Consider the following 27,128-nt stretch of genomic DNA (forward strand, 5'->3'; position numbering starts at 1 on the left):
TAAATAACAAGGCTTTCCTGTACAGCACAGGGAACTATATTCAATATCTTATAATAACCTAAAATGGAAAAGAATCTGAATAAAATATACATATATATATATATACACATATATATATACATGTATAACTGAATCACTTTGCTATATACCTGAAACTAACACAATATTGTAAACCAACTATACTTCAATTAAAAAAAAGAATCCTACCTTTATAAAAAAGTATATAAAATTTTATTAAAAATTGTATCTAAATTAGCATAAATTCCCAAGAATCAACAACTCCTTGACCTAAGAAACTGAAAATAGGCTTCAAAAATAAAAGTCAGTTTACCTTTAATCTTCTTGTACTTCTTATACCATCTCCCAAACTCCTGGCACTTGGTTGCTGACACGTTGGCATAATATGTGCTATTTACAATGGATGAAATCATACTCTGTAAAGAAAAAAAAAATAGTTATTTTTCCATAAATATGAGTATTCCTTTTCAGGGACAAGAAAGGGCACATTATAGTCCATACCAATCTCCTCTGTCTTTTAAATTTGAAGCAGTCACCCTCCTGCAAACTAAACTATTAAATATGATTAACGAAACTTACTATCCCTTTAACTTGTACAATGACAGTGCATTCTCCATAAAACCAACCCTGGAGCAATGTCAAAGATGGAGGGGGCAGGACACACAGATTGAATGCAAAGGGAAAGAACACGTGTGATTTAGGAACCCGAGCAAAAGGTGAGATCAGATGCTCCTGCATCTGTAATCCAAATAATGCCTCTCAGATGTTTCTGTTCCGCTTCCAACTGCAACAAGCTTACACAGCCAAGAGTCTGAGAACATCCGTGCTACACGCTACAGAACAACATTTAGGGAGATAAGTTAAATTAATATAATTTATAGAAACGTGTCATTAGCACTTGTGTGAAAATCACCAAATGAAAAAATTAACAGTGCTATTTTAGAGCAGGGGAAACTAAACATAACACTTGTTCTGTGTTTCAAGCAAAAATGCATCAAAGCTAAAACTTTGAGTGTTTAAGTACCTGATTCCTTCTTGCTCTTCATATTCCTCTCTCTCCTCAGCTCAACCCTTTAGCTGATTTGTTTGAAATTGCAGTTAACAGGAAAGAGAAAGGGAGCATAACCTAACTTACCACTGAAAAATTAAAAATTATAACTGCACACCTTGAATTCAATTTCATACAGAGATATGTTTTCAGTCAATATGGCATGTTTGGACCAACATTCGTGGCAGATGTTAACTTATACCTGAATGACTGTGACAGTACATGTGTATGTTTTATACATAGATTTTATTTCTGCAAATTCTGTCTAAAAACAAACGGACATAAACGAGTCAAGAGATCCAAATGACCTACGTAAGGCTTTATATCCTGCCTTGAAATCTCATCTTTCTTAAAAAAGTTTTCCCCAGATACGGAACAGTTGAGGGAAATCTTGGAACTTCTAATGTCATTTCGACAAAGTAGTCAAGATAAAAAGGAAAACAATAAATCAAGGCATTGACAAGTTATTTAGGTTCAAATGCCAGTAGACAGTCCTGCATAGACTCCCATTTAAGACAGTTTCCTCTGTAAGCCCACAGACTCCCTCTTTTTTAATCACTATGCAGTACTGATGGGGGAGGGAGGTCCTAATTCAATTCACAGAAACCTCTGGTTCTTTCTATATAGCAGATGGCTATCCTCCCTGCAGTTGCTGATCTCTAAATGACAACTCGGTTCTCTAAGGGGAGATAGTAAAGAGAACTCTTTTAATCTGAGGATCTGAACACAGCCCTAGAACACAAAGAGCCAGTATCACCTGAGTGTATCACAGAACTTGGAGCCTTGCCTGCTGCCTTAGAGGCTCAATGGAATCCTAATCTTCCTGAGGCAGGGTTCTGCTTTTGTATGTTATTAACAGAGGAGTAAAGAAGACTCTTGGCTAGCTGGGCTAGTTCCTTCCCTCTCTGGGCTGAGCTTTTCTCTCTGTCCCAGTTTGTGAGATCCTCGAGGATAGTGTCTGTTTCTTTTTTTTTCTCTCCCTTGTGTCTAACACAGTTCTGATGTGGGATATCTGAGTCACTGAAATATAACAGATGAAAAGGGACAAAGATGAAATTTAAAAATGCCAAACTGAAATGTCAAAATAATGAAAAATTTAACATGAAAGCAGCCTAATAACAGATGCACCAGCTACTCTGGTTTATGTGAATAACTGCAAATGTACTTGTCATCTTGCTACGTTGTTTGTATGAATGTTACCCTCTGGAAAGGCATAAGATACATAGCCATGGCAGAAGCCAGAGCTAAACCTTCTATCACAAAGTGATCTAGAAAGCAGATTAAAATGGTAAGTGTTTTTAGTACTGCCTGGAGCTGCCCCTCAACTCTTCCTGGCCCATAAGACCAGGACACAAATCCATATTACTCTGGTCTCAGATAATCCACATTTCCCCCAGTCCCTGGACTTCCTACTTTGTCTTTGCTCCAGATGCATCTTCATTAACACTCTTGTGTTAGTGGCGAGTGTCAATCTATGTGGCAAGAAAATGAGTATCTGGGCTTCTGCTGGTTTCATCACCAGATGGTCTTACACTAGAGTCGGTTCACACTCATTTAAAAAGGAGTTGGTAACCACTCTTAATCAACACAGTTTTGGAAGTTTTAGCCACAGCAATCAGAAAAGAAAAAGAAATAAAAGGAATCCAAATCGGAAAAGAAGAAGTAAAGCTGTCACTGTTTGCAGATGACATGATACTATACACAGATATACCTAAAGATGCTACCAGAAAACTACTAGAGCTAATCAATGAATTTGGTAAAGTAGCAGGATACAAAATTAATGCACAGAAATCTCTGGCATTCTTATACACGAGTGATGAAAAATCTGAAAGTGAAATTAAGAAAACACTCCCATTTACCATTGCAACAAAAAGAATAAAACCTCTAGGAATAAACCTACCTAAGGATACAAAAGACCTGTATGCAGAAAACTGTAAGACACTGATGAAAGAAATTAAAGATGATACAAATAGATGGAGAGATATACCATGTTCTTGGATTGGAAGAATCAACATTGTGAAAATGACTCTACTACACAAAGCAATCTACAGATTCAATGCAATCTCTATCAAACTACCACTGGCATTTTTCACAGAACTAGAACAAAAAAATTCACAATTTGTATGGAAACACAGAAGACCCCAAATTACCAAAGCAATCTTGAGAAAGAAAAACGGAGCTGGAGGAATCAGGCTCCCTGGCTTCAGACTATACTACAAAGCTACAGTAATCAAGACAATATGGTACTGGCACAAAAACAGAAATATAGATCAATAGAACAGGATAGAAAGCCCAGAGATAAACCCACACACATATGGTCACCTTATCTTTGATAAAGGACGCAAGAATATACAGTGGAGAAAAGACACCCTCTTCAATAAGAGGTGCTGGGAAAACTGGACAGCTACGTGTAAAAGAATGAAATTAGAACACTCCCTAACACCATACACAAACATAAACTCAAAATGGATTAAGGACCTAAATGTAAGGCCAGACACTATCAAACTCTTAGAGGAAAACATAGGCAGAACACTCTATGACATAAATCACAGCAAGATCCTTTTTGACCCACCTCCTAGAGAAATGGAAATAAAAACAAAAATAAACAAATGGGACCTAATTAAACTTCAAAGCTTTTGCACAGCAAAGGAAACCATAAATAAGACCAAAAGACAACCCTCAGAATGGGAGAAAATATTTGCAAATGAAGCAACTGACAAAGAATTAATCTCCAAAATTTACAAGCAGCTCATGCAGCTCAATAACAAAAAAACAAACAACCCAATCCAAAAATGGGCAGAAGACCTAAATAGACATTTCTCCAAAGAAGATATACAGATTGCCAACAGACACATGAAAGAATTCTCAACATAATTAATCATTAGAGAAATGCAAATCAAAAGTACAATGAGATATCATCTCACACCGGTCAGAATGGCCATCATCAAAAAATCTACAAACAATAAATGCTGGAGAGGGTGTGGAGAAAAGGGGACCCTCTTGCAATGTTGGTGGGAATGTAAATTGATACAGCCATTATGGAGAACAGTATGGAGGTTCCTTAAAAAAGTAAACATAGAACTACCATATGACCCAGCCATGCCACTACTGGGCATATACCCTGAGAAAACCATAATTCAAAAAGAGTCATGTACCAAAATGTTCATTGCAGCTCTATTTACAATAGCCAGGACATGGAAGCAACCTAAGTGTCCATCAACAGATGAATGGATAAAGAAGATGTGGCACATATATACAATGGAATATTACTCAGCCATAAAAAGAAACGAAATTGAGTTATTTGTAGTGAGGTGGATGGACCTAGAGTCTGTCATACGGAGTGAAGTAAGTCAGAAAGAGAAAAACAAATACTGTCTGCTAACACATATATATGGAATCTAAGAAAAAAAAAAGAAAAGGTCATGAAGAACCTAGGGGTAAGACAGGAATAAAGACACAGACCTACTAGAGCATGGACTTGAGGATATGGGGAGGGGGAAGGGTAAGCTGTGACAAAGTGAGAGAGTGGCATGGACATATATACACTACCAAACGTAAAATAGATAGCTAGTGGGAAGTAGCCGCATAGCACAGGGAGATCAGCTAGGTGGTTTGTGACCACCTAGAGGGGTTGGATAGGGAGGGTGGGAGGGAGGGAGATGCAAGAGGGAAGAGATATGGGGACATATGTATATGTATAACTGATTCACTTTGTTATAAAGCAGAAACTAACACACCATTATAAAGCAATTATACTCCAATAAAGATGTTAAAAAAATAAAAATAAAAAAATAATGATAAATAAAATGGAGTTGGCATATGTGGTATATATACACAGAGGAATACTACTCAGCCATAAAAAAGAATGAAATCCTGACATTTGCAACAACATGGATGGACCTTGAAGGCATTATGCTAAGTGAAATAAATCAGAGAAACACAAATGCTGTATGATTTCACTCATGTGGTATCTTAAAAAAAATAAAATGAAAACAAACTAATAGATACAGAGACCATATTAGTGGTTACCAGAGGGGAGGAGGGTTTTGGGGTAGCTGAAATTGGTGAAGGGGCTCAACTGTATGGTGTTGGATGGTAACTATACTTGTGGTGGTGATCACTTTGTAGTATACACAGATGTCAAACAGTAAATGCTGTACATCTGAAACTTATATAATAAAATAATAATAATAATTTAAAGGTAATTGGAAAATAAAGGAGTTGGCTACCCAAAGACTCAGTCAGGTTTGCTCTCTTCCCCATATTTTATAAGTGAGTTTCTAACTCTGCTGACAACAGAACAAAAAATAAATAGGTTTAAGTTATGAACTGAGCAAAGGATCTGGGTAGCAAATAAAGACAGTTTCCTATAACATGAGAAACTTTAGTCACCAGAAATGCCTCTTCAAATTTGTGGCACCTTTTATTCATATTAACTCCCTGCAGGTCTTTACAGTTAGTTGACACTTAAAGTAGCTCTACGGATACAAATTTTTATAATTCAACCTGAGAGAGCTTTAAAAACAGAAGAGGTACATCTTGGGGATATTTAAGATGAAAGGTCATGTTATGTCTTACCATTACAGTTTCAATTATGAACATTTTCTAACCCTAAATTAGACTGCTGTATTCTCAAAGCCTGAGTCTGAACCACTAGGCCTCGCTAGAATACTCTGGACGCACACTACAAGGTCATCTTAATGGTATGTCAATTTACTTTTAAAACATCAAAACTTAATTCATTATAAACAAAATTGAAAGGGGCTAACACAGACCCCGCACATGCTGACTTTTACTCCACAAGGAATAGTGTTCTCCAGAGGTCCTGGAGCACAGAAAATCTGTATCTACCACATTGCAGCCATTCTACAGCCACGTTTTAAAAATACAGTCATCCCTCCGTATCCGTATCCCTGGATGGTTCCTTGTCCAGGGATTCAAACAACTGTGGATTGAAAATATTTGGGAAAAAAAATTCCAGAAAGTTCCAAAAAGCAAAACTTGAATTTTCTACACACACCCCAGCAATTATTATCATAGCATTTAATCTAGAGATGACTTAAAGTATATGGGAGGATGTGCGTAGGTTATATGCAGGTACTATGTCATTTTATACAAGGGACTTGGGAATCTGAGGATTTTGGTATCCGCATGGAGGTCCTGAAACCAATCTCCTGGGATACCAAGGGATGACTGTACTTTCAGCAACTGAAATTGGGATGCATCTTACAATCAGTAGCATCTTAGACCTGATGAGATACAGTTGCTGCAAAATGGGATGAGTAATAATTAAAATCTCTCCCACCCACCACCCTGCCAAAAAATATCTAATTTCCATTCACTGCTTTTTAAAATATGTATATAATTTTGTAGTCTACATTGCTCTTTTATGTTTTCCAATCATTCAAGAGCAACCATACAATTGGCCTTTTAGAATACCTCCATCTTTTTGATAAATGAACATGATATGAGTCACTTTTTCAATCCAGAATACAGCCACCTCCTCAGTATCCATGTTAATATAAAGTAATATGGATTCAAATAACCCAGAAGATATGTGTGCTGTTATTTTTAACACTTAAACAAAGGGACTATGTTTTATTAAATATTAATATTTATATTATAATTAAATAGGCTAATATTAAATGACTAATAATATTAAAATGACTTTGCATTTGGGAAGCACGCTTCACTTCTCATGGTGGTGGGATGTGAGAAAGAAAGGAGGATGATGTTGCGATGGGCAATCGAGGCAGCCCCTCTCATACTTAGTCACAGCCATAAACAGCACACAGACAGTGACTGTAGACAAAGCTATTTTATGAAAAATAGTACGTATTAAAATAAATAGGAAGGTTTAACATGTCTTCTTAACTACAGAAAAATTTTTGAAAGTTTCAGGCTTCTTTGTAATCAATCATGAAATTCTAAATATGAAGAATGTAGATGGGGGATAAAAATCTACGTTTCCTCATTTGCAGTCACTCTGACACATCTGCCACTTATATTTAAAAGTTATTTTTTAATAAAATAAGGTTTTGAGGAATCAAAATATATCAGAATTAGTTACTGCAAAGCTTATTAGCTCATTTGAATTTGCTCTAAGCCAACTGCAAGAGAATATTATAGTATTGTTACTAATACTTATTACAGCTAAGTAGAAATTATAGCTAAGAAAAATAAATTTTCTTTTAGCTTCCTGAGACAAATTTTAAACTCACTTGTTTGTTTCTGACTAGCCCAGAGAAGAGATGTCACCTGTGATTATAAGTATGGTTGCATTTTTCAAACCAAGGGCTCAGAAACTCAGAATGAAGAAGCATCTTGCCCAAAGTCAAATAGCATCAGGAAGCACCACAAAGAGACGCTACCACCAGGCCACACTGTTTCATGGGAAATGTTCATCACCATCTCCATCAGCTAGCACAAGCTCCAAGTGGATTCTGCAACCAATGCTTTAGACAAAGCAAGAAACAAGGTGACAAAAAATAAAACAAAAAGTTTCAGCCCCTTATATGAGTTAAGAAGTGTAGAATCAGAGAAAGCTAAGGAAACTAAAGGCAATTTAAAACTTAACAGAAAAAGCAAAACAATAAACACAGGTTAAGATGATTTGTTCAATATACTTGGAAAGACAGAGATCTGAGCATCCCCTTTTCCTCCCCCCAAAAAAAGAAAGATAAAATAATTGTGTATCTCTCACCACTTTTCCTTTGGCTTAGTGAGATTTGTTTGAACAGCAAAATTATACTAAGAGTAGCTAAACTTCAGATGCATAATACACTCCCTGTAAAAAAGAACATTTTAAAACCAAAGTGAATGGTTACATGGTCCATAGGTGAGAATGCCCTGTCTGAGCAAGAAGTAGGGGGAGAAGCTGACATCTCACGGCCCCCCTTCCCACCTGAACACAGAGGACAGAGCATGATGCAGGCAATGAATGATATATGCATTCTTTGCTTGTTTTCAGCCTTGTCATTCTGCTTGGTAATACGTTAAATAACATATTAAACATGAGATCATAATGATACTCCAATTAAGGTTATAGGAAAGGGAAAAAAATAATTTGGAGGAATTACTTTATCATGAGAAATTAATGGTACTTGGCCACTTTCTACTGTCCCTTTCCATCCCCATTTCTGAGTTATACTATCAGAATGGAAAGCTTTTGCCATTCTGGTTGAAAGAAACACTTCCTCTGGGCTGATTCGAGAGCTCCTCCCCTAGGGGACTGACGAATGGTTTGCTTGTCTGACAGGGGCACCCTCGTCTGTGAAAGGGGAATACTGATACCTGCCTCAGAGGCTGTAAGGATTCAGAGTTGGTCTGCGTAGAAGGCCTAGCACAGAAGAGGTGGAGCCAGTGGACACCAGCTCTCTCCTCTCCATGCAATCATTTCAGATGGTCGTCTCAATCACCCACTGGAAATTATTTAGAAGTTGTCACCTGTGAGCCCTCTTTGACAAGAGTTCATGAGGTTGGGCCATGATCTAAAACAACTTTGCATGAAAATAACTGAAATGGACAGCTGGCACCTCGTTCACACGGGACAGGAGGCATCCCCACTACATCCGTGAATTGAAGATTAAATGAAATGAACAGTTGGCAACTGGTTAAGACAATACTGGTCCAGGCAGTTGATTAGCCACTTGTCTGTAGATGAGCGCATGATCAATTTGTTCTTTTCTATTGACCCAAGTGGCTGCTTGATCTCACTGCCTCATTATTTTGGCATATTGTACATTTAAGTTGTTCCTTTAATGATCCCCAAATGGGCAAGACTTGCCTAGGATGACAGAAATCATTTTCTTACAATCTATGTCTTTAAAAGACTATATAAACACTACATCACCATCATACTGGAAATCTAGTAACCTTTTCACAGTTCAAAAACTCCCATCAGTCATCTTGCTCCTCAAATATTTGGCAATAAAACCTCAACTAGGGGCATGGGACAGAGCTGTTTTAAAAACGTATCTGTATGCTAAGTGAAATGAGCCAGCACAAAAGGACAAATATTCTATGATTCTACTTTTATGAGACATCTAGAATAAGCAAATTCATAGAGACGCAAAACAGAATAGAGGTTACCAGGGGCTGCTGGGGGAGAGAAGAATGGGTAATTATTGCTTAATGGTTACAGATCTTTTGTCTGGGGCGATGAAAAGTTTTGGAAATAGATCGGGGTGGGGGCAGGGGGGGTGATGGTCGTACAACATGTAAATGTAATTAATACCGCTGAATTGTAAACTTAAAAACTGTACACTTAAAACTTGTTAAAATGATAAATTTCATGTTATGTATTTTTACCACAAAAAAAATTTTTAAAAGCATGTCTAGTGTCGCAGAGATAAAGTTAGGAGGGGAGGCAGGGAGACGCTGGAAGGTGCGCCTACATTTGCAAATTGTCATTCTATTGGATCATCCTAATAACCTATGAGGTGATCAAGGCTGGCACTGTTAGCTCTTCTTAGTTTAATGGATTGAAACCCTGAGGACCTGGGGTTTTGTCTTTTAACTCTTCCTTCAGTAAAAAAAATTAGTGAGCCACAGAAAGATGTGTTCATAATGTTTTCAAATTGGAACAGTTAGAGACCATTTTAATAAGGGAGACCTGGGTCTAAAGTATAGGAAATTAGGATGCTTGGGACAGACTATAGGCTGATGGAAGAGGCCGGAAGTGGTGACTCAGGGGGACATCAGAGGAAAAGGAAGAGGCTGTCAGCACTTAAACACATTTTGAAAGGTGAAATCAAATATAAATACACAGACACACAAACACAACCTATACTTTCCAAGCACCTGGCCAGACAGAATACAGCTAAATCATGACTTCCCTCCCTTTAAATATATATGCCTCAGCCTACAATTGTTGCCCTTTTATGGATTTTTCCACTCTTTCCTTCTGCCTTCAAGGCTGCTCTTTTGAAATGTAGACCACTGGGATGTTCAAGAATATATATACTAGCCACTGAATCATTCTTTTATGCAATTGCCCAACTTAAGTGAGGAAATACCTAATATGGTTTGGCTTGGGGGTAGTAAGGGAGAATTATGTTAAAAGCAGGCATCTTTTACTCATGAACTGAGAATATTTTAGATAGCCCAATAATCTACCATTCTGCTTTAAAGTAAGTAGTATTTGGTGCTCCACTCTCTTCTTCCTATACTGAAAGCTTCATCTCTCTCATCCTCACCACTGTACCCCCAGCCCATTGTAAAGTACCTGACTCTTAACCGGGACCCCACTAAAGCTGGTAAAATACATTTTTAAATTACTGTTTCACTGTCTCAGAACAAAAATTCATTCTTTTTCACACTGCACAGATTGAACAAAAATGTATGCACCTATTCTATGACAACCACCAACAAAATGAGTGAGCTTATCTCCACACCAAAATGCAATCCAGCTATGCAATGTAAGTGAATAATCCGGAACGTTTCAGGGTAACAGCCATAGGATTAATTCAGGTGCCCACATTACATGCCCATGCTGGCTGAGAAGGACTCCCCCAGTGAGATGTTCCATAATCACACAGCATACCGGAAGCCTCAATCAAATCTCCTCCATATCTAAGCAACAGAACTGAGCCCCCGTTTGATTGAAAATGTACTGGGCATCAACCACCAAAGTACTGTACTCACTGTTTCTCGTTCAAAACATTTTAGAGCTGCCAAGAACACTGGAAATAATAAAACTTTACATTTTATAAAACTTTCTAAAAATTTTAATATTGAATTTATTAAATTAATACATTAGAGAGCAGTGGCTCTCGACCAAGAGTGATTTTCCTCCCATCCAAGGACACTTGGCAATGTCTGGAGACATTTTGGTTGTCACAGGGCGGGGGGTTTGGGTAGGGGGGATGCTACTGGCGTCTAGTGGATAGAGATCAGGGATGCTGCTAAACATCCCACAATACACAGGACCACAGGACATTCCCCCACCACTAAGAATATCCAGCCCCAAAGCTCAGCTGGGCCAAAGTTTAGAACTCCTGCATTAGAGTAACAACAACATGGAAGATATGCATTGTGCTGAATGCTGAGAACACGGAGATAAGAGATGGCTTCTGCTATCTGGGCAGTCCAGTAAGTGACAAGAACTGGCAGATAACACTGACAACAGGCTGTGATAAGTGCTGTGACAGGGGTGTGTCCAAAAGGCTACTAAAAGCAGAAGAAGCAACTACTTTAATCAGAAGGTCAGGGTTCTTCACCAGCAGTGACTTTCCAGCTGGAATTTGAAAGATTTCCTAAAGCAGAAGAGAGTAGCGCATGCTAGCCGAGAGAAATCGCATAGCAAAAGCAAGGTAGTATCACACTGCAGGACTCTGAGGTCACCATCATCGTGTGCAGGGGCCAGCAAAGCCCCAGATTAACATGGCACATCTCCCTTGAGGACTACTCTCATGTGCACAGGGGAGGCTAATAATTTCACAGGTAAAGCGATTTTTATGGCATTTTTAAAAAGAGCAGAAACACAGGTATATGGAGTAAACTGTGTATTACTTTTCATGAATTATAAAAGTAACATAAGAAGTTGCTTTGTCAGACTTGAAGTGCTAATGGTACTAATTAGGTTGCTCCCACCCTTGGGAATATTTTGGTGAAGTTTGAGCAATGTTTCAGAACAATTAGTTGCATGGTTTGGAGCACAGAGTGGATGTAGGTAGAGGGAGGAAGGCGACTGGTGGGAAATCAGGTTAGTGGCATCTTGACGGTATACACGGGCTATGCTATGCAGTCTGTTCTTCCTACAGGCTGAGCAGGGGGAGTCTCTGGAGGCTTGTAGACGAGGAAATGGCACAATGTTAGCTTTGGGGAAGCAGGTGGCAGGAGAAAGATTATGATGCGGGATGACTGAAAATATTTCACATGAGAGGTGACAAAAGTCTAAGCAAGGCAATGGCACAAAGGAGGAAGATTTTAGATACAGCGGTGGTAGAATCCATTATATCTAATATGAGAGTAACAGCAACTAGTTGCTTGGGCAACTAGGTGGGCAAGCAATGAGAACAGAAAATGGGGGAGAAAAGAGGATTTTTACAGCAGGGGTAAAGATGTTCTCATTTGAATCTCAAGACAACCCTGCAAATTATGTGACATATGTGGATACAATCATGCCCAGTTTACAGACGAGTTTAATGAGGCTCTGAGAGTGGAGGGGCTTGCCCAGGATCACACATTCAACATAAAAGAACTGAGATTCGGGAATTCCCTGGAGGTACAGTGGTTAGGACTCAGCGCTTTCATTGCCGGGGCCCGGGTTCAATCCCACAAGCCACGTGGTATGGCCAAAAAAACAAACAAAAAAATTACTGAGATGAGAGCTCAGGGTGCTCAGCCCCTAATGTGGGTTCTTTCCACTCAGGTTGTCCCTCTAGCCACATTTTATAGTTATAACCAAACCTAATAATCACAATAGATCAATTCTGACCAAATTCCCATAGGCCTCAAAAGCCCTGGATAAAATTCTGAATTGGTGATATTGTTAGGAGCTTGTCCACTTCTAGGCAAAGCCCAATATGACTTTCAAGTAAATCCAAGAGAAAATTAATTGTGACTAATCGAAAAATTTAGGAGAAATGATTGAAATTTTTTTCCCTAAATTGTTCTTTATCCAGTCCCTGTATATGATCAGAATAATTCAAAATATTTATTTTTAGAACTTCATAAGCAATCACATTGGAATAAATCAAAATTCTAGCAACAAGCTTTAGCACCTATGGACATACCTACAGGTAGGTATTGAAATGGCCTATGTGAAAGCTGTAAGCACAAAAGTAGGGATGTAACTGATGGTGTCCCCTTCAATCTACCACTCAGGTACATGCCGTCCTGAATTTCTGGAAGCAAAAATATTAATAGCAGGCTTTGTCTCAGAGGATCTAAATTCTAAAACACCCTCCAAGACGCATATAAAAATTATTCCGTTCACACCAATAATATCATGTCTCAGGAATAACAGCTGGTACTATTTATGGAGTATCACTGTATGCGATGTACCAGGCCAAGAATTTATGTGATTTATCTCATTACTCCTCATTATATGACTTAGAACTATTACTCTCCTGGTTTTACAGACAAAGAAACAGGCTTATAAAGATGAGGTCACAAAAGCTTGTAAGCCAGGACACGAATCCAGATCTGACTGATTCCACAATGCAAGCTCTTAACCACTAGGCTTCTTGCTTCCCTCAAAGACTATTATCCTGGAACATAGCTCAGGACACATCAAGTTTCTATGGTTCTTGTCATCTTCCCTTGAATTTGACAGACATGTAGTCAGTCTACTGTCTTAAATCAAGTGTAGCAACTCACACCAGAAAATGGATTTCCATTCATGGCTTTAGATAATGTTAACCTGAGTTCATTTCACAGCAGTTCTAAGCCACTCCCCATAGCCACCAAAATATTATCTTATTAGAAAAAGTGGGGCCTTCACCCATGAACACAAATGGAACCACGAGACCTTTCTTCTCCTGTTCCTCCCTTTGATCCTCTCAATCTCTTATTTTTGTGGCCTGTTTTAGTTTATGATCAGTTCAGTAAAAACAGAGTATCACTTTTTCTCGTGGTGCGTTTTCATGTGGTGAACTCACTCCCAAATCTCTACAAGCGTGTATGATGCAAAGATCATCTCTCTCTGCTAGACCTAGAAAAGGCTCAATAAACAAATAAAAACAAATTAAGACGGGTCTGGCATGGCTGACCCATTTCATTGACCAAGTAACACAGTGATTTGAAGCCTGAGCTTTGGCAAGGGAGGTCTCAGCTGGGGTTGCAACCTGCCACTTAACCAGCTCAGTAAGCTTAGGCAGGTAAAGTGCTTCTCTGAGCCTTGTTTTCTTGATCTATAAAATGGAGACACTGATATCTACCTCCTACGACATATGTAAGAAGTTAAAGACTGTGAGTGTAAAATGTTTTAATGTGACTCCCACTATATCAGAGCTCTCAATAAGTGATAAGTTCTCCTCTACAAAAAAAAGCACCACAACCTCCATATTTTTTTCCACCTAAGATGTAGTGTGAATATAAAATAAAAGACAGCTGTCTGAGCAGGTGTGCCCCTCCTGCCAGACAGCCCACCCTTGGCTTCTTCATTTCTCCTGAAGACACTGACCTGGGAGAGAGGGCATTCTTTGGCTAATGTGCTCTGGTTCATCTCTTTGAGCAGTTCCTTTAAGGCATTGCGGACCGTGGCGTGGTTCCACTGCTCCGCAGGCAAGTCTTCCAACTTCGAACAACTGGAAAACACAGCAAGAATGAATGACATGCAAACCCTTAAATGCAGAGTACAGCAGTCACCCCTGGGTCCTGTGAAGCATTAGGAGAACCACCAAAGAACAGGGTTGAATGTGGGCCCAAAATGAGGGAAAGGGAGCAAAACTGCTTCTCTAGGACCTTGACAGAGCCCATCACGGTCTCTTTCAGTTGGTTCTCACACTAGCCTGAGAAAACCGGTCACTTCGGATATGAAGAGATGCCAATTTTTTAAAATAGGATTTCTCCAGTCTACTGATAGAAATGGCATGACAGTGTGATTATAAACTTCCACAATTTAAACTTAATTATTGGACATTCCTAAGGTTAAATGTAAACAAACGCTTCATCAAATTTGAAGGTCTACCCTTCACCCTCATAGAACAATCCAGAGATGTCACTTCGCTAACAAAAAACTGAAGAAAAGACATTAAAGCATTCCTAGACAAGGACAGGAATGGTGGGTCCCTGTTAAAGTGTGAATTCTCCAAAAGGGGTAGATTCAAAACCTTTACAGTAAAGGACAATATTCCTTAAATCACATGAGCTGCTGGCACTTTACAATCCAAGACTCTGCAGAGAAACTCTAGATTCTTTAGAGCATAATTTGTTCTGCATGCTGTATCTGAAAAAAAGAAATCATCCCCAGAACTTCTGCAGGCCACCAGAGAGGAAAGCAAGAGGCGTCCAGTACCAGCAGCTTCTTGGTAAGCAGGCTACAAGGGCACCAAACTCACCCGTCAAACACAAGCCTGAAACAGCAGAGGTGTTTATTCTTCAAATATTATGTGCTAAGCATTTAACCAGAGGACTCATTAAATTAGGGGCTGTGGAAAGTTCCCCTTTAAAGGCTGCAGATTTTTAATGATTTATCAAGCTTCCCCTAGGTTACCACTTCACTGCTTCTGAAAACAAAACATAAAACAGTTGGAATGTGGACTATAAAGATGCCTGGTGACGGCCCCCCCCTTCTTTTTTTTTTTCATTTCATCCCATGTCTAGAAATTAACAAAGACAGGATGAGCTGATCTCCGTAGCGACTCTATGATCAACGGAGCAGCTCTGAGAGTTAGGAAGGGCAGATGTTCAGAGACACCCACCTTTGTAATTGGATTTTCAACGTCACAACGTGATAGACATCTTGCAGCATGTCGGCCACTGTCGCATCGGGTGCATCTGTCACATAACTGAGGGGGAGAGGGTTCCACCTCCCAAGCTTGATTATTCCTGCACAGGGAAGAAAAACATAATAAACACATATCTGCTATTTATTAAACCCTCCCATTGTTTGTTCAATGTTAGGAAGGTCATCCAATAGTCAACATTCAAGGCCCACTCAGAGATATTTTACAACCCAGTGCAATAGACTCTTTCTTTCTGGCTGACAATTGAGTTAACTATACAGGAAGATGAGAATGAAAGGATGAGGTTTAATCATGGACAATCAGTTTTTTTATGTTTTCCTCTTTCTTAAATTACTTAGAAAACCATACGGTTACTTCCTTCCCCCAAAGTCTTGTTTCACAGTCTAACTTAAGACTGATGCTAAATATACCGAACTGCTGATTTCATAGACAAAAAAAAAAAAAAGCAAGGCTTAAGTAAATATAAGATTCGGTTTTGAATTGTACAAGAAAATTCCTGTGTGTGGGCTCAGCACACACACAGTCACATCCTGGTTGTGGTGTGAACCCCAGTGCGAATAGCATCTGGAGCTGAAGAAGCAGTGAGAGTTCACTTCCAGATTCACATTTCACGAGGCACAGGGCTTGTTTTCCATAGCACAATGATTGACCACAGATCAGAAATAGCAGAGATGCTTTCAACTTCCTTTTTTTTTCTTTTTTAATTCCTCAGTTCTTTTTACAGTGACAGTGGTACCCTTTCCCTGCGGGTTTCCTGCTACATATGGTAAACACTCGTGACAATGGAGAGAGAATAAAAATCCTGGTCAAACTTGGGCAGACTCATGGGACAGCTTCAGCAGCACGTGGTGAAAATGCTAAGTTATTCACAAGATGGACCCATCTAATCTGGTGCACGGGGCGCATATAACATAGATGAAGAAAAATAAAGAGAAGCCCATTTCACAAACGACACAGTAACAAACATTTTATTTGTATGCTGTGAAAAATCCAATGGTCCCCAGGATATCAAAAATTGTCCCATATCCAAAACAGCTACGTTTTAGTGATAGAAGAGAAACAGCATTTTTATTTTTATTTTTGACAATGCAGGTGAGTCCAACTACACTGTTCTTTCAAAAAATATATTTTATCACCAAAGAGACAGAACACCTGTATACACAAGTGAACTTTTAAAAGCTTCACAAAATGCTGTTTTACAGCTATGGGCTGAAATTTCAATAATAGGAAATGAACTTTCTGGTCAGGGCACATGTCCTGTCCAAGATGAAATCAATGAATGCGCAATGCTTGACATAATGCTTGAAAACAGGGAATAAACAGAACAAAAATATTAAAATGATGCACTGTTTCAGTATTAAGATTTAACAATCTGGTGCTGAATATGCTGCAGTATAAATAGTGCCTGGACTCAGATCCAGTAAAGTAACACAGCTCTCATTCATAGTACCGTATGTCTCCAGTTCTGGCTCCTTAAGTCATATTTCACTTGCCAAGAAAAGCTGTTTTCTTGTGGGGATAGTTTTCCTAACATTCTCTCTCATGACAATGAAAAGTGCACAGCACACAGCATGTAGTAGTCATGAAAATGAACATCCAGGGCCCACTGGACAGCCATCCAGGAGAGGCTGGGTCTGCTTCATTGCTTCCTTTACTCCTTCTGACATGTGAAAGTACTAAAAAGATACCATGTAACATGTCTAACATAGTTCCTTCTTTTAAAAAATCACTCCACAATTTTAATCCCCTTAAAACATCATTATCGTGATAGCCCATAAGTTGAGTATAAACTGACCATCTTCTAAAGATGATATTTTATTATAAGAGATTAGATGGAGAAAAAAATGAAGTCAGCAATTGCACACTATCATAGGCAAGTAGAAGCAGCCAATTTTGTGGGTCATTTTGGTTACTAAGAATATGAAGGTAGCATGAAGCAAATGAATCCTGTAAACTTTAACACATAACTCTAGAGGCAATTCATCCATGCTGCTGTGTGTGTCATTGTTCATTCCTTTTTACTGTTGAGGAGTGTTTTGCTGTAAGTTTATACCACAATGCAGCCAGAGACAACAGAATATCTCTGAATGATTTCACTTATATAAAATACAAGAACAGGCAAGACTCATCTATGAGAAGTCAGAATGCGGCTACCTCCAGACAGCAGGGGCATGACTGGAAAGGGACATAAAAGGGGATTTTCTAGTTTTGGCTGGTGGTTGCACGGGTATGAAAATTGTCAAAATCCATGTAACCGAACACTTAATATGCATATATTTTATTGTATGTAAATTATACCTCAATTTACAAAAAGGTGGAGGGGGAAGAATCTCTACAGGAAATGATAGACAAGTCACTCTATTGAAAATAGTAATCTCCTTTTAGATAAATTCTCTCCCCACCTTGATGAGCTGGAAGGAGACTTGTTTGGGCTGGAATTAGACACATACAGGTGTCTTCACAACACTTAATGCCTCCACAGAGAGCAGCTGCTACAGGGTGGTTTCTACATCTTGGAAGAGAGCTGCTGACACGTGCTATTTTCAGACAATGGGAAGCGCGTGTGCTTTTTCTTTTTCGCACCATATTGACTAACCTGCACCTAGAAGTCATGCTCTTTGCTCAACTACCTACCAGAGTCTGCAGGAACCAGATCTGGTAGGACAGTGATGTCCAGAGGCTGCTCTCCTCCAGCCTGGCAGGGACTTGGAGTAACTCTTTTTAATAAGCCTTTCCTCCAAATAAGGTCTCTGTCTAAAGTATTAATAACCCTCTTTGGAAATACAGTCCTCCTTCCCTGATATAAAATAGACAGAAATATTTCTTGGGCTGGTGTCAAGTGTTAACTGAGGAAATCAAAATGGGAAGCAGTAGACCATAGTGACAAAGAATTCCGGCTTCCAAGTGAAATTGCCTCTGTTCATATCCTGCCTCCTCCACCTACTAACCATGTAACTGTAGCAAGTTACTGAATTTCTCTATGCCTCAGTCCTCTCGTGTGTAAAATGGAACAATAAAAGTACTGACCTCATAGGAATATTGTGCAGATTGAATGCAGAGCCCTTAGTACAGAGCCTGGATATCATTAATCCCAACAATTAATCATTTACAGTAATTATTTAGACATCTTTTAATGCTCCCTAAAAGAAAGATACAGTCAATTTATTTCAAAAATATTTACTCAGGGATGACTTCAATATCATTTAATCTTTAATTTAGTCAAGTGCCTATAAAAGGCCCTCATTATTTTAAATCACAAAGGAAGACTGTACATCAACCACTCGCTCTTCTTAGTAGCCTGTAAAGTCATACGGGTTCAAGTGTGAGGCACTTCAGAAGCAAAGACTGGAAAAGATCTTGGTTCCAAGTGTGGAAGGCCTCACATGCCCAACTCAGTAACGCACCGTATGGGTCAGAGGTCAGGAGCGAGGCCTGGAGTCAGAGGTGAGTCCATGCCCAGCCTCCTCTGCTTGTCAGCTGCAAGATTTGGGGCAAGTTATTTAGTTGGTCTCTCTAAGGCTTGGTTTCCATTACCTGTAAGATGGGAATAATAACAGTGCCTACTCTTTAGGGTTGCCATGAGGCTTAAAATGAGAATCAGAATGTAGCAGTGGGATGGCACACAATAAGTGCTCAGTAAAAGTTAGGGGAAAATAGATCTTTGAAAGTTATTGGGTGTAGATGTAACACCATCAAAGCTTTAGGATGATTAACCTATACTGGAATTCAGGTGGATTAAAAAAGGGAAGCATTCTGAGGGGAGAAAAAAAAGAGCTGAAATAATCCAAATAGGTATATCTAACAACTATGACAGCCTCTTCCTGGCTCCCTCTAAGGAGGGATACAGACCCCAAGAAATGCTTCAGCACAGTGAAGGCGAACAAAGAAGGAAGAGAGGTTATGTTCCCACTGGGGATATCTGACTCGCAGTGCTGGAGAAATCTCAATAAAAACAGCATAACTATAAGTATACAGAATTATTTCTAATGCTTACACTCCATGAGTAGGTTTTATAGCCCCAATCCAAAATATGAGTAAAATTAATGATGATTAGATAGTACTTTACACACACACACACACACACACACACACACACTCTCAAGCCCAGCCAGGCACACAGTACATGCTCAATAAATGGCAATTCCCAATTCTTCTCTGAATATATATCACACTCTCAACTCTGTCTGGAGTACTGATCCCATGCATTCACTTCTAGAAATCGTACACATTCTTCAAATTCTGCACCAAGAATAATTCCAACTCTCATCAACCCAGCCTGAAGTAATTCCTTTCTCTATACAGCTGCACAGTAAATACTCTTGGTTAGTCTGTGTATCTTAGAAGGAGCTTACTTTATCACAATATCCCTTTATGTTACTTTACAGTTTACAAAGCGTTTTTTTCCAAACTATTAGTTCATCTTCACAAGGAAAGAAGGCGGTCAGTATTACACCTGAAAGTGAGGTGAAGATCAGAGAAGAGTGAGTTTTCAAGGACATCTGTGGGTGACAGCCAGAACCAGGCCCCAGGGCTTCAGCTGACAAGTTTTCTAACTACTGGACCAATATCCTTTCTACTCAGCTCTGCCCGTGTGCCAGTGCCCAATCACACAGTCACACATGGGGCAGGGTCTTGACATTTAATGTCAAACAAAGGAACATATGAGACTAATGAGCAAACAGGTGACAGGGCCTGAAGAGACAGCTTCTCTGGAAAAAAATCTTCTCCCTCAACAGTGCCATTTCAGATATAAACATTGTTTCCCACGTCATCTTTCCTATTTCCAAAGAATTTATCATCTGTGAACATTTACAAAATGCCTGGTGCTGAGGATTATTAAAGATGCAATTTCAAGGTCTTTGAGTCCCAAATTATGGGCCTTTATTTTGGGGTTGAAATTCATACAAATGTTAACATGATTGAATTGAGCATAATATAAATAAAATTGCTTATATCTAGACAAATCTGTTCACTAAAATACAGAGGACCAATCCACTCTTCATGTTATGCTTTTAGACCAAATAAAAAAATGCAATGGTAGGTAAATTTCCCATTAGTGACATAAAATTAGGTTGGGAATGGAGGCAAGTTTTGTCTAAAATTAAAAAGATGCAATAATGGAAACCAGTTTTTCACTCTTTCAATGCAGTATTCTGCCAGACTGGACGTATCACAAAGAGAAATATCAATAGCTGTTTGTGTTCATATGTATTTGTTATCTTTATCAGTTTATAGCCTCTCTCAAAGAAACCAAATACTCTTCTCAGTAGATGCCTAATTCATATGCATCATTCATATCATTCGTACCTCTAACTATGTGAAAACAAGAGTGGTGACAATACACGTTACAGTTCATCAATATTTGATTCAAGTTTTTAGAAAGTCGATCACTTCTGAGTGATAAATAAAATGTGCCGATAATACAATATAAGCAATAAAACAACACAAGGGTTTGTATTAAGCATTAATCATCATTCATTTAACAAATTTTTCTTTTGTGTCTCCAGCATAAGTCACTAAGATGCAAAGATAACCCAGTACACACTATCCCTGTAATTATGGAGCTCACAACTGAGTAGAGAAGCTTATTATTGCTAAACACATAGCTAAGTGAAACCATTCTTAAAATAAACCAAAATGATAGTTTTATCCCCTGTACCTCAAATACAAGAAATGTTTATTTCATGAAGGCCTGCAACAGATCACCTATAAAGTACAAGAGAACAGCTCTCACGGTTTGTGGTAGCATACAGATAGATGCTGATAAAATAGGTATATGTTGGGTATATTGTAGGATAAAGCCCACAAATTATCTGTGAGACAGATATAGGAAACCAGCAAGATATCAGCAGTATTCCTGTAGAACAGCTCAATGAATAATTTTCTTTTATTCCAGGTGCATTTTAACATTAATTTTCAAAGCAAAATGAAAACTCAGCCTGGGAAAAAAATGAGACATTAGCTTTAATATCTAAAGGCTTGGGTTTATACATTTCATTAACTCCCTGAAAAGATCTCAGCAAAAGAGTATCAATAAAAAAAATCCCAGTCTCAGAGTAACTAAGCCTTGGGGCTTCTGGTTAGCGGTATTATTTCCACAATACACCAACTGCTGATGAGGCCCCTTTTAAAAATAGGAGAACTCATGACATTGATCACATCTGTTTATCCTCCTCAGAGTGGTCGTGTCCCTATGCTATAGCGTGTAATTTTCTGTTGTTCAGCTATGCTTTGTTAAAGAAATTAAAAACTGTCCTATATAATAAGAACATAGAATTATTTATCCATAAATCAGTTCACAGGAAATCACTACCCAGCAGTATATAATAACTCAGCCTGTGTTTCTAACCTGTGGCCTGACTGTGGTATATCGTCAAACTGTAGCAGCATAAGGACGTAAATTGTAGTTATTATTGTGAAACCTGTGGTAGGAATGACTTTTCAATGAGGAAAGAGAAAAAAGGCAAAACAAAAATGGTTTTTGAAGTGTACATATTTTCCTCTTTTAATCCACAGCTTAGCAGTACCCCAGTACAATTTACTGAAACTCCTACATATTCAGTTTTTATTTTAAAGACTATCTATATTTCAAATGTCTTGTATTGAGGGAAAAGTAAATGGTAAATGAAATAGCATTCTTCCAGCATTTTACATTATTCAAGTACCATTATAACTTACACAAATTAATGAAACCTCAAAACATACTTGTCTGGGAACCTACAATACACTTAATCCTGTATTTATAATAATACAAAAGAAAACACCGGACAAAACAGAAGATTTGACAATTCAGAATAAATACTGAGGCTGTACTGGTTAAATGAATTTATCTAAAAATACGCACACACACACACACACACACACACACACACACAGAGAAAGCTCTACCTGCAGCAATTTGGGTATTAGTGACAAACACAAATAAGGTAGGTTTCTACTCTTTAGGACATTAACTTTAATCTTAAATCATATCTGTATCAGGAGAATTGATCATAAGGAATATTATTGGCCTTGAAAAACTGAAATATGAATTTTAGAGCACTTTCAGAATAAACTATAGTGATACACAGCTGTCTGCCAATCTTTTCTTGAGCTGACTACCCCCTTATGCTACAAAAATGGTCTACTTAAAAAAATACATACAGTACCATTTGATGCCTTGTAACTCTATACATGGTTTTTACATTTTGCAGCATAAAGATTTTTGTCTCATGTAATAGATGCTGCTTCACATTTGGGAAACGTTATGTTATAACCCTTACTTTTATTAGATTATTTAATATAAGCACTAAGTAACTAGACTAAATTAATAAAGACCCTATTGAAAAAAAAAGAGAGAACAAAATTATTCCACAAATTAAATAAAACTTTCTGAAGTTGGTATTTTAGAAACCTTTATTTAATTTTCAGAATTCCGATTCTTCTGAAAAACAGCCAAAATATTGTTCAGGATATGAAAAAAATATGGTTGGTGTTTAGTTATTTATTTCATAAGAGCACCATTTAAAACTATTACATGGGGGAATAGGACAAATGAGAAAGAAAAGCGTTATGAGAAATTATTTGTGATCAGTTCTAAGCTTCTGCCACTGCTTAAAAACTATTTCATCTGGTATATATTTTCTTATTATTGTTCTCAGTTTAATCATTATCTGAAAGAGTTTAGAATTAAATGATTAATTTTGGCAGGTAACACAAACAAACTTCTCCTCCTTTCAACTCAGAAATACATTTGCATAAAGAGATTTTCCTCTAGCATTTGTCCCCCTAAAGTATCTTCAATAATCAAAGACACAGGGGAAAATGTATACTCTTTTAAACATGCTTTGCTATATTCTAGCAGATGCTATTCATAACTTAGGTTTAGCCACTGTTTCTGCATCCTCTGGGGTAAGAAGTATGCACTGAAGATCTAAAAATACAGTTATGCATGAATATTTCCCATCTTAATTAATTACATGTATTTTTTTCAGATGGAAGCTCAAATGTGGCAACAAATTTTCCCTAAGGACCCAGCTTTCCAGGTACCTTGTCACTGGGCTCAACACCCTTGGAAATTCTATCAACTGCATGCTCCCAATTATATATTGCAGAATTGTCCTTCAGGCATATTCTGTTTCCTATAATTTAAGGTTATATAATATCTGATCTTAAGGGCAATATTATGAGGGCATGTCGATTATCAAAGAAAATGCTGCCATATAATATGAAGGCAGAAGTATACTCATTTATGTTGTACATTTATTCATGTTCCAACTAACCTAATTTCACAGTAATTTGTTAAGAAACTACAAAACATGGGAGCAAATACAGCTATAATGATTACAAAATGGCAACTGCTATTAATTTGGAGGGGTTTTGTTTTGTTTAAATTCTTGGGAGTTTCTTTTAAGAACATTTTAATAATTTTTACTTTCAGTACATCTTCACATATACTCTACTATTAAATCTAAAAATGTACATGGTTTGCAGGTTTCAGATATTTTACATTCAAAGAAGTTTTGATAGTTCCTTGATTTCCATTTTCTTGGAAATGTATTTAGAAGCGGCAAACCAAACTTTTAAATATAGCACTACCATTTTAACGGCTATACTAAAGAAGCGAAAGGCCCAATACATATGAGGTATGCTCTCATTAGATAAAGGTTTCTTGAAGTGAATAAAAGGTAGATCTATAGTCACAACATACATAGTGATGAATGATGACAGTGGTCTATTTGAGCCCCCTAAAATATTCAGCCATGTCAGAAAAATGCCATATAAACCAATGGGTAACCGAACTGTAGTACAAACTTAACAATTATCCCTGACAGGATGTCTAGTTATCCCATGGTAGATGGGCTGAACAGTTTCAGATGATCTGGAGGGTAGGGGAAGGTCAGAAATGGATTTTTTTTCCTCCCCATTCCCAGGAATTTGCAGTTTAGTAAAGACTAAACTGTCCTGTTGAGAGTGGTCATATTAAGTGAATGGCTAAAGCATTCAAGATCGAGTTTATCCCTAGAGCAGTTGTGGGCCCCACCCGGACTTGTGGAACAAGAGCTCCAGAGTAGATCTTTGGAGATGCTGAGGATGAGCCAGGTTTGGGAAGCACTGCCCAAGCGTCTAGTAAAAATGAGAACCTGAGCAAGGAGCAGATCAATCCACTGATTCTCCTCAAAAGAAGGGCAGGAAACCAAGAGATTCCCAGATTCCGTTTTTCCAGCTCACCAGCAAATACCCTTGCTACTGTCAAGGAGGATAAGCAAAGAGAAAGGAGAAAGTTCTGGCACGTGAGAAGGAAAATAGAGTTAGGAGTGCATTGTAACACAGTTACAGACCTCCTTAAGCTTGTGGGATATGGCATGGGGAGAATAGGTGATAGCAGAAGAAAAGGGTTTCCTGTATAGGCATAAACTCCAGGAACTCTTTACCTTATTTAGATTATATGCTGCCAGAAGGCAAGGGCCGTGTCAGTTTAACTGTTCATACAACCCTAGCTACAGGCCCATAAGCATGAGGATGCCTAAAATACAGTGTGTGCATGACCGTCATGAAACAAGAAAGCCACTCTGTCTGAAAGAGCAGCAGACTGGGAATCAGGATACCCAGGTCTCGTGTTGGATCTGAACCTCGTTGGCTGTAGCTCTGCACCTATGGGGAACTCACTTAACCTCTCTGGGCACCTATTTTCTCTTCTATAAAATGGGGATTTAAAAGCAAAACCAGAATAAAACCACCACCAACAAAAATTCCCCTGCCTGACTCACAAAATGGTAATTATAATAAAATAACATGAGCTAAATGGCGCTGAAAATTATAAAGTGCTGCATAAACATACGCTGGCATTCATGAATTGTAAGTTAACATAAAAGAGGTAAGCATTACATTTTTTACAATGTTTTTACTTAAGCAAAAATGTGAATCTTCTAAAATGTCACTGGCCAACATGGCAAGTCACCTGACATAGTCAAAAGAGCCTGGGCTTGGAAATTGTTCTCTCAGTGACTGGGGCAGGTCACTTAATTTCTTTGAGCAGGAAATCTTACCATCTTTAGGAGTGGCTGCAATCTGAGAGGGATGTCAGGAACTGCATCTCACCCCTGCCCTCTGATGCAAAGCATCCCAGAGATCCTCTGTACTTGTAAATACTTATTGTCTCGATTCCTCACTAGACTGTAAGCACAGTTCCTGGCAGACGGTGGAGGCACAAAGATATGAGAGGGACGGAGGAAGGAAGGGAGGGAGAAAGGGAGGAAGGAGGGAAGAAAGAGGGAGGAAGGGAGGAAGGAAGGAAGGAAGGGAGGGAGGGAAGGAGAGAGGGGAAGGGAGGGAGGAAGGGAGGAGGAGGGAGGGAGGAGGGAGGGGGGCCCGGCCACTCTGCCAATGGCCAATGGGCAGCACTAGCTCACCTGGCAGGTTCAACTGATGTTTCCTATCCGGACTCCATCCCTAGCATCCTGTTAACCCTCAACAGGTAGAAAATTGAGCCCTCACACTCTTGGCACCCTGGACATCCAGGAAGACCAGATATTCTAGACAGCTGTTGAAGCCACGGAGAAAGGCCTGAGGGATTGAAACCCTCAAACCAAATCTTCTCAAGGAATCCACCCCACCCACAGAGACTTACTGATGATCTCCCCCTCACAGCTCTGACACTCTAAGTCAAAACACTGCCCGAATACTTTGGGGGCCAATAATGGTGGCTTTGATTACTAGCATTTAAAAAATACATTAAGACTTCAAAACTGTGAAAATAAACTCAACATTGAACTGGTAGATTGATTTTTCTTTCATTAAAATTCTACTTTTCTATAAAAAAATTTAAAAATGGCAAGCACCCAGCTCTTTGTTTCTCAAGGAGGGCTCATTTTTAAACTTTCAAAGTATAGTAAACAACTTCTAAATTCAGGATAATTGAAGGTCTGCCAGTTGGTGAGCAAAACAACAATGGCTTTCATATCAACCAAAAAAGGGAACGTGGCTCAATCAGGATTGTTTTTAACTGAATATCATTCTGCCAACTGCACTTCTAACTAAAATAACAAAGCTGCTGCCTACAGACTACTAATGGACTGCTACCTGAATAAATATAATTGTGCTCATCACTTCTTTACATTAAAATTATTAGCTAAGAGTGGCTTTCCCCAGGGATTATTTTATGTGAATGAAAGACAATAACACAATTATTAGAAAAGTAAGTTACACTCAGATCAATTTTGCATTTCCATAGCACAAAATAGAAGAAATATAGTGTTTTATACCTCCACAAATAAGTAATTTCCTCTCCTTAAAGATATATTTGTATATGAACTAAGCCCCTAGCATAACCCACATAAGTAAATAAATCTAATTCATTCAGGAAGTATTCTGAAAATTAAGAGCAAGGTACTGAAATTTCAAAATTATCTAATTATAAATACTAAGAAATTCCCTAGGAATCATTGATACACAAGATCCTCAAAATGTAAACAGACTTATTTTTATTCAGGGCATTAAAAAATAAAAACTGGTAAGGAAGACAAGGAGAAGACAGGGATTATATGAGACCTAATACTGTAAATTTCTGTTGTGTTCCATTAGAAAAAAGGCTGGAAAGAAGCCCACTGGGGCTGTGATATCAAGCGGACTTTTAATTCAATTATTCTTGAAACATCTTGAGTGGTGTT

The 27,128-nt window shown here is 38.4% G+C and overlaps 1 protein-coding gene across 4 annotated transcripts in view; it reads right to left on the minus strand.

The window, feature by feature from the left end:
- SATB2 (SATB homeobox 2) overlaps window positions 1-27,128 on the minus strand; it is a 201,623-nt gene that overhangs the window by 101,548 nt on the left and 72,947 nt on the right. For all 4 annotated transcript variants that reach the window (XM_004262884.3, XM_049712309.1, XM_004262883.3 and 1 more), the window contains 3 exons: window positions 15,436-15,562; window positions 14,196-14,319; window positions 332-434 (listed from right to left, as the gene is read on the minus strand). In XM_004262884.3, coding sequence (XP_004262932.1) covers window positions 332-434; window positions 14,196-14,319; window positions 15,436-15,562 — 354 coding nt within the window. The remainder of the gene's footprint in view (window positions 1-331; window positions 435-14,195; window positions 14,320-15,435; window positions 15,563-27,128) is intronic.

The sequence above is a fragment of the Orcinus orca genome, chromosome 7 (genome assembly GCF_937001465.1).
Source record: "Orcinus orca chromosome 7, mOrcOrc1.1, whole genome shotgun sequence".
Lineage (NCBI taxonomy): Eukaryota > Metazoa > Chordata > Mammalia > Artiodactyla > Delphinidae > Orcinus > Orcinus orca.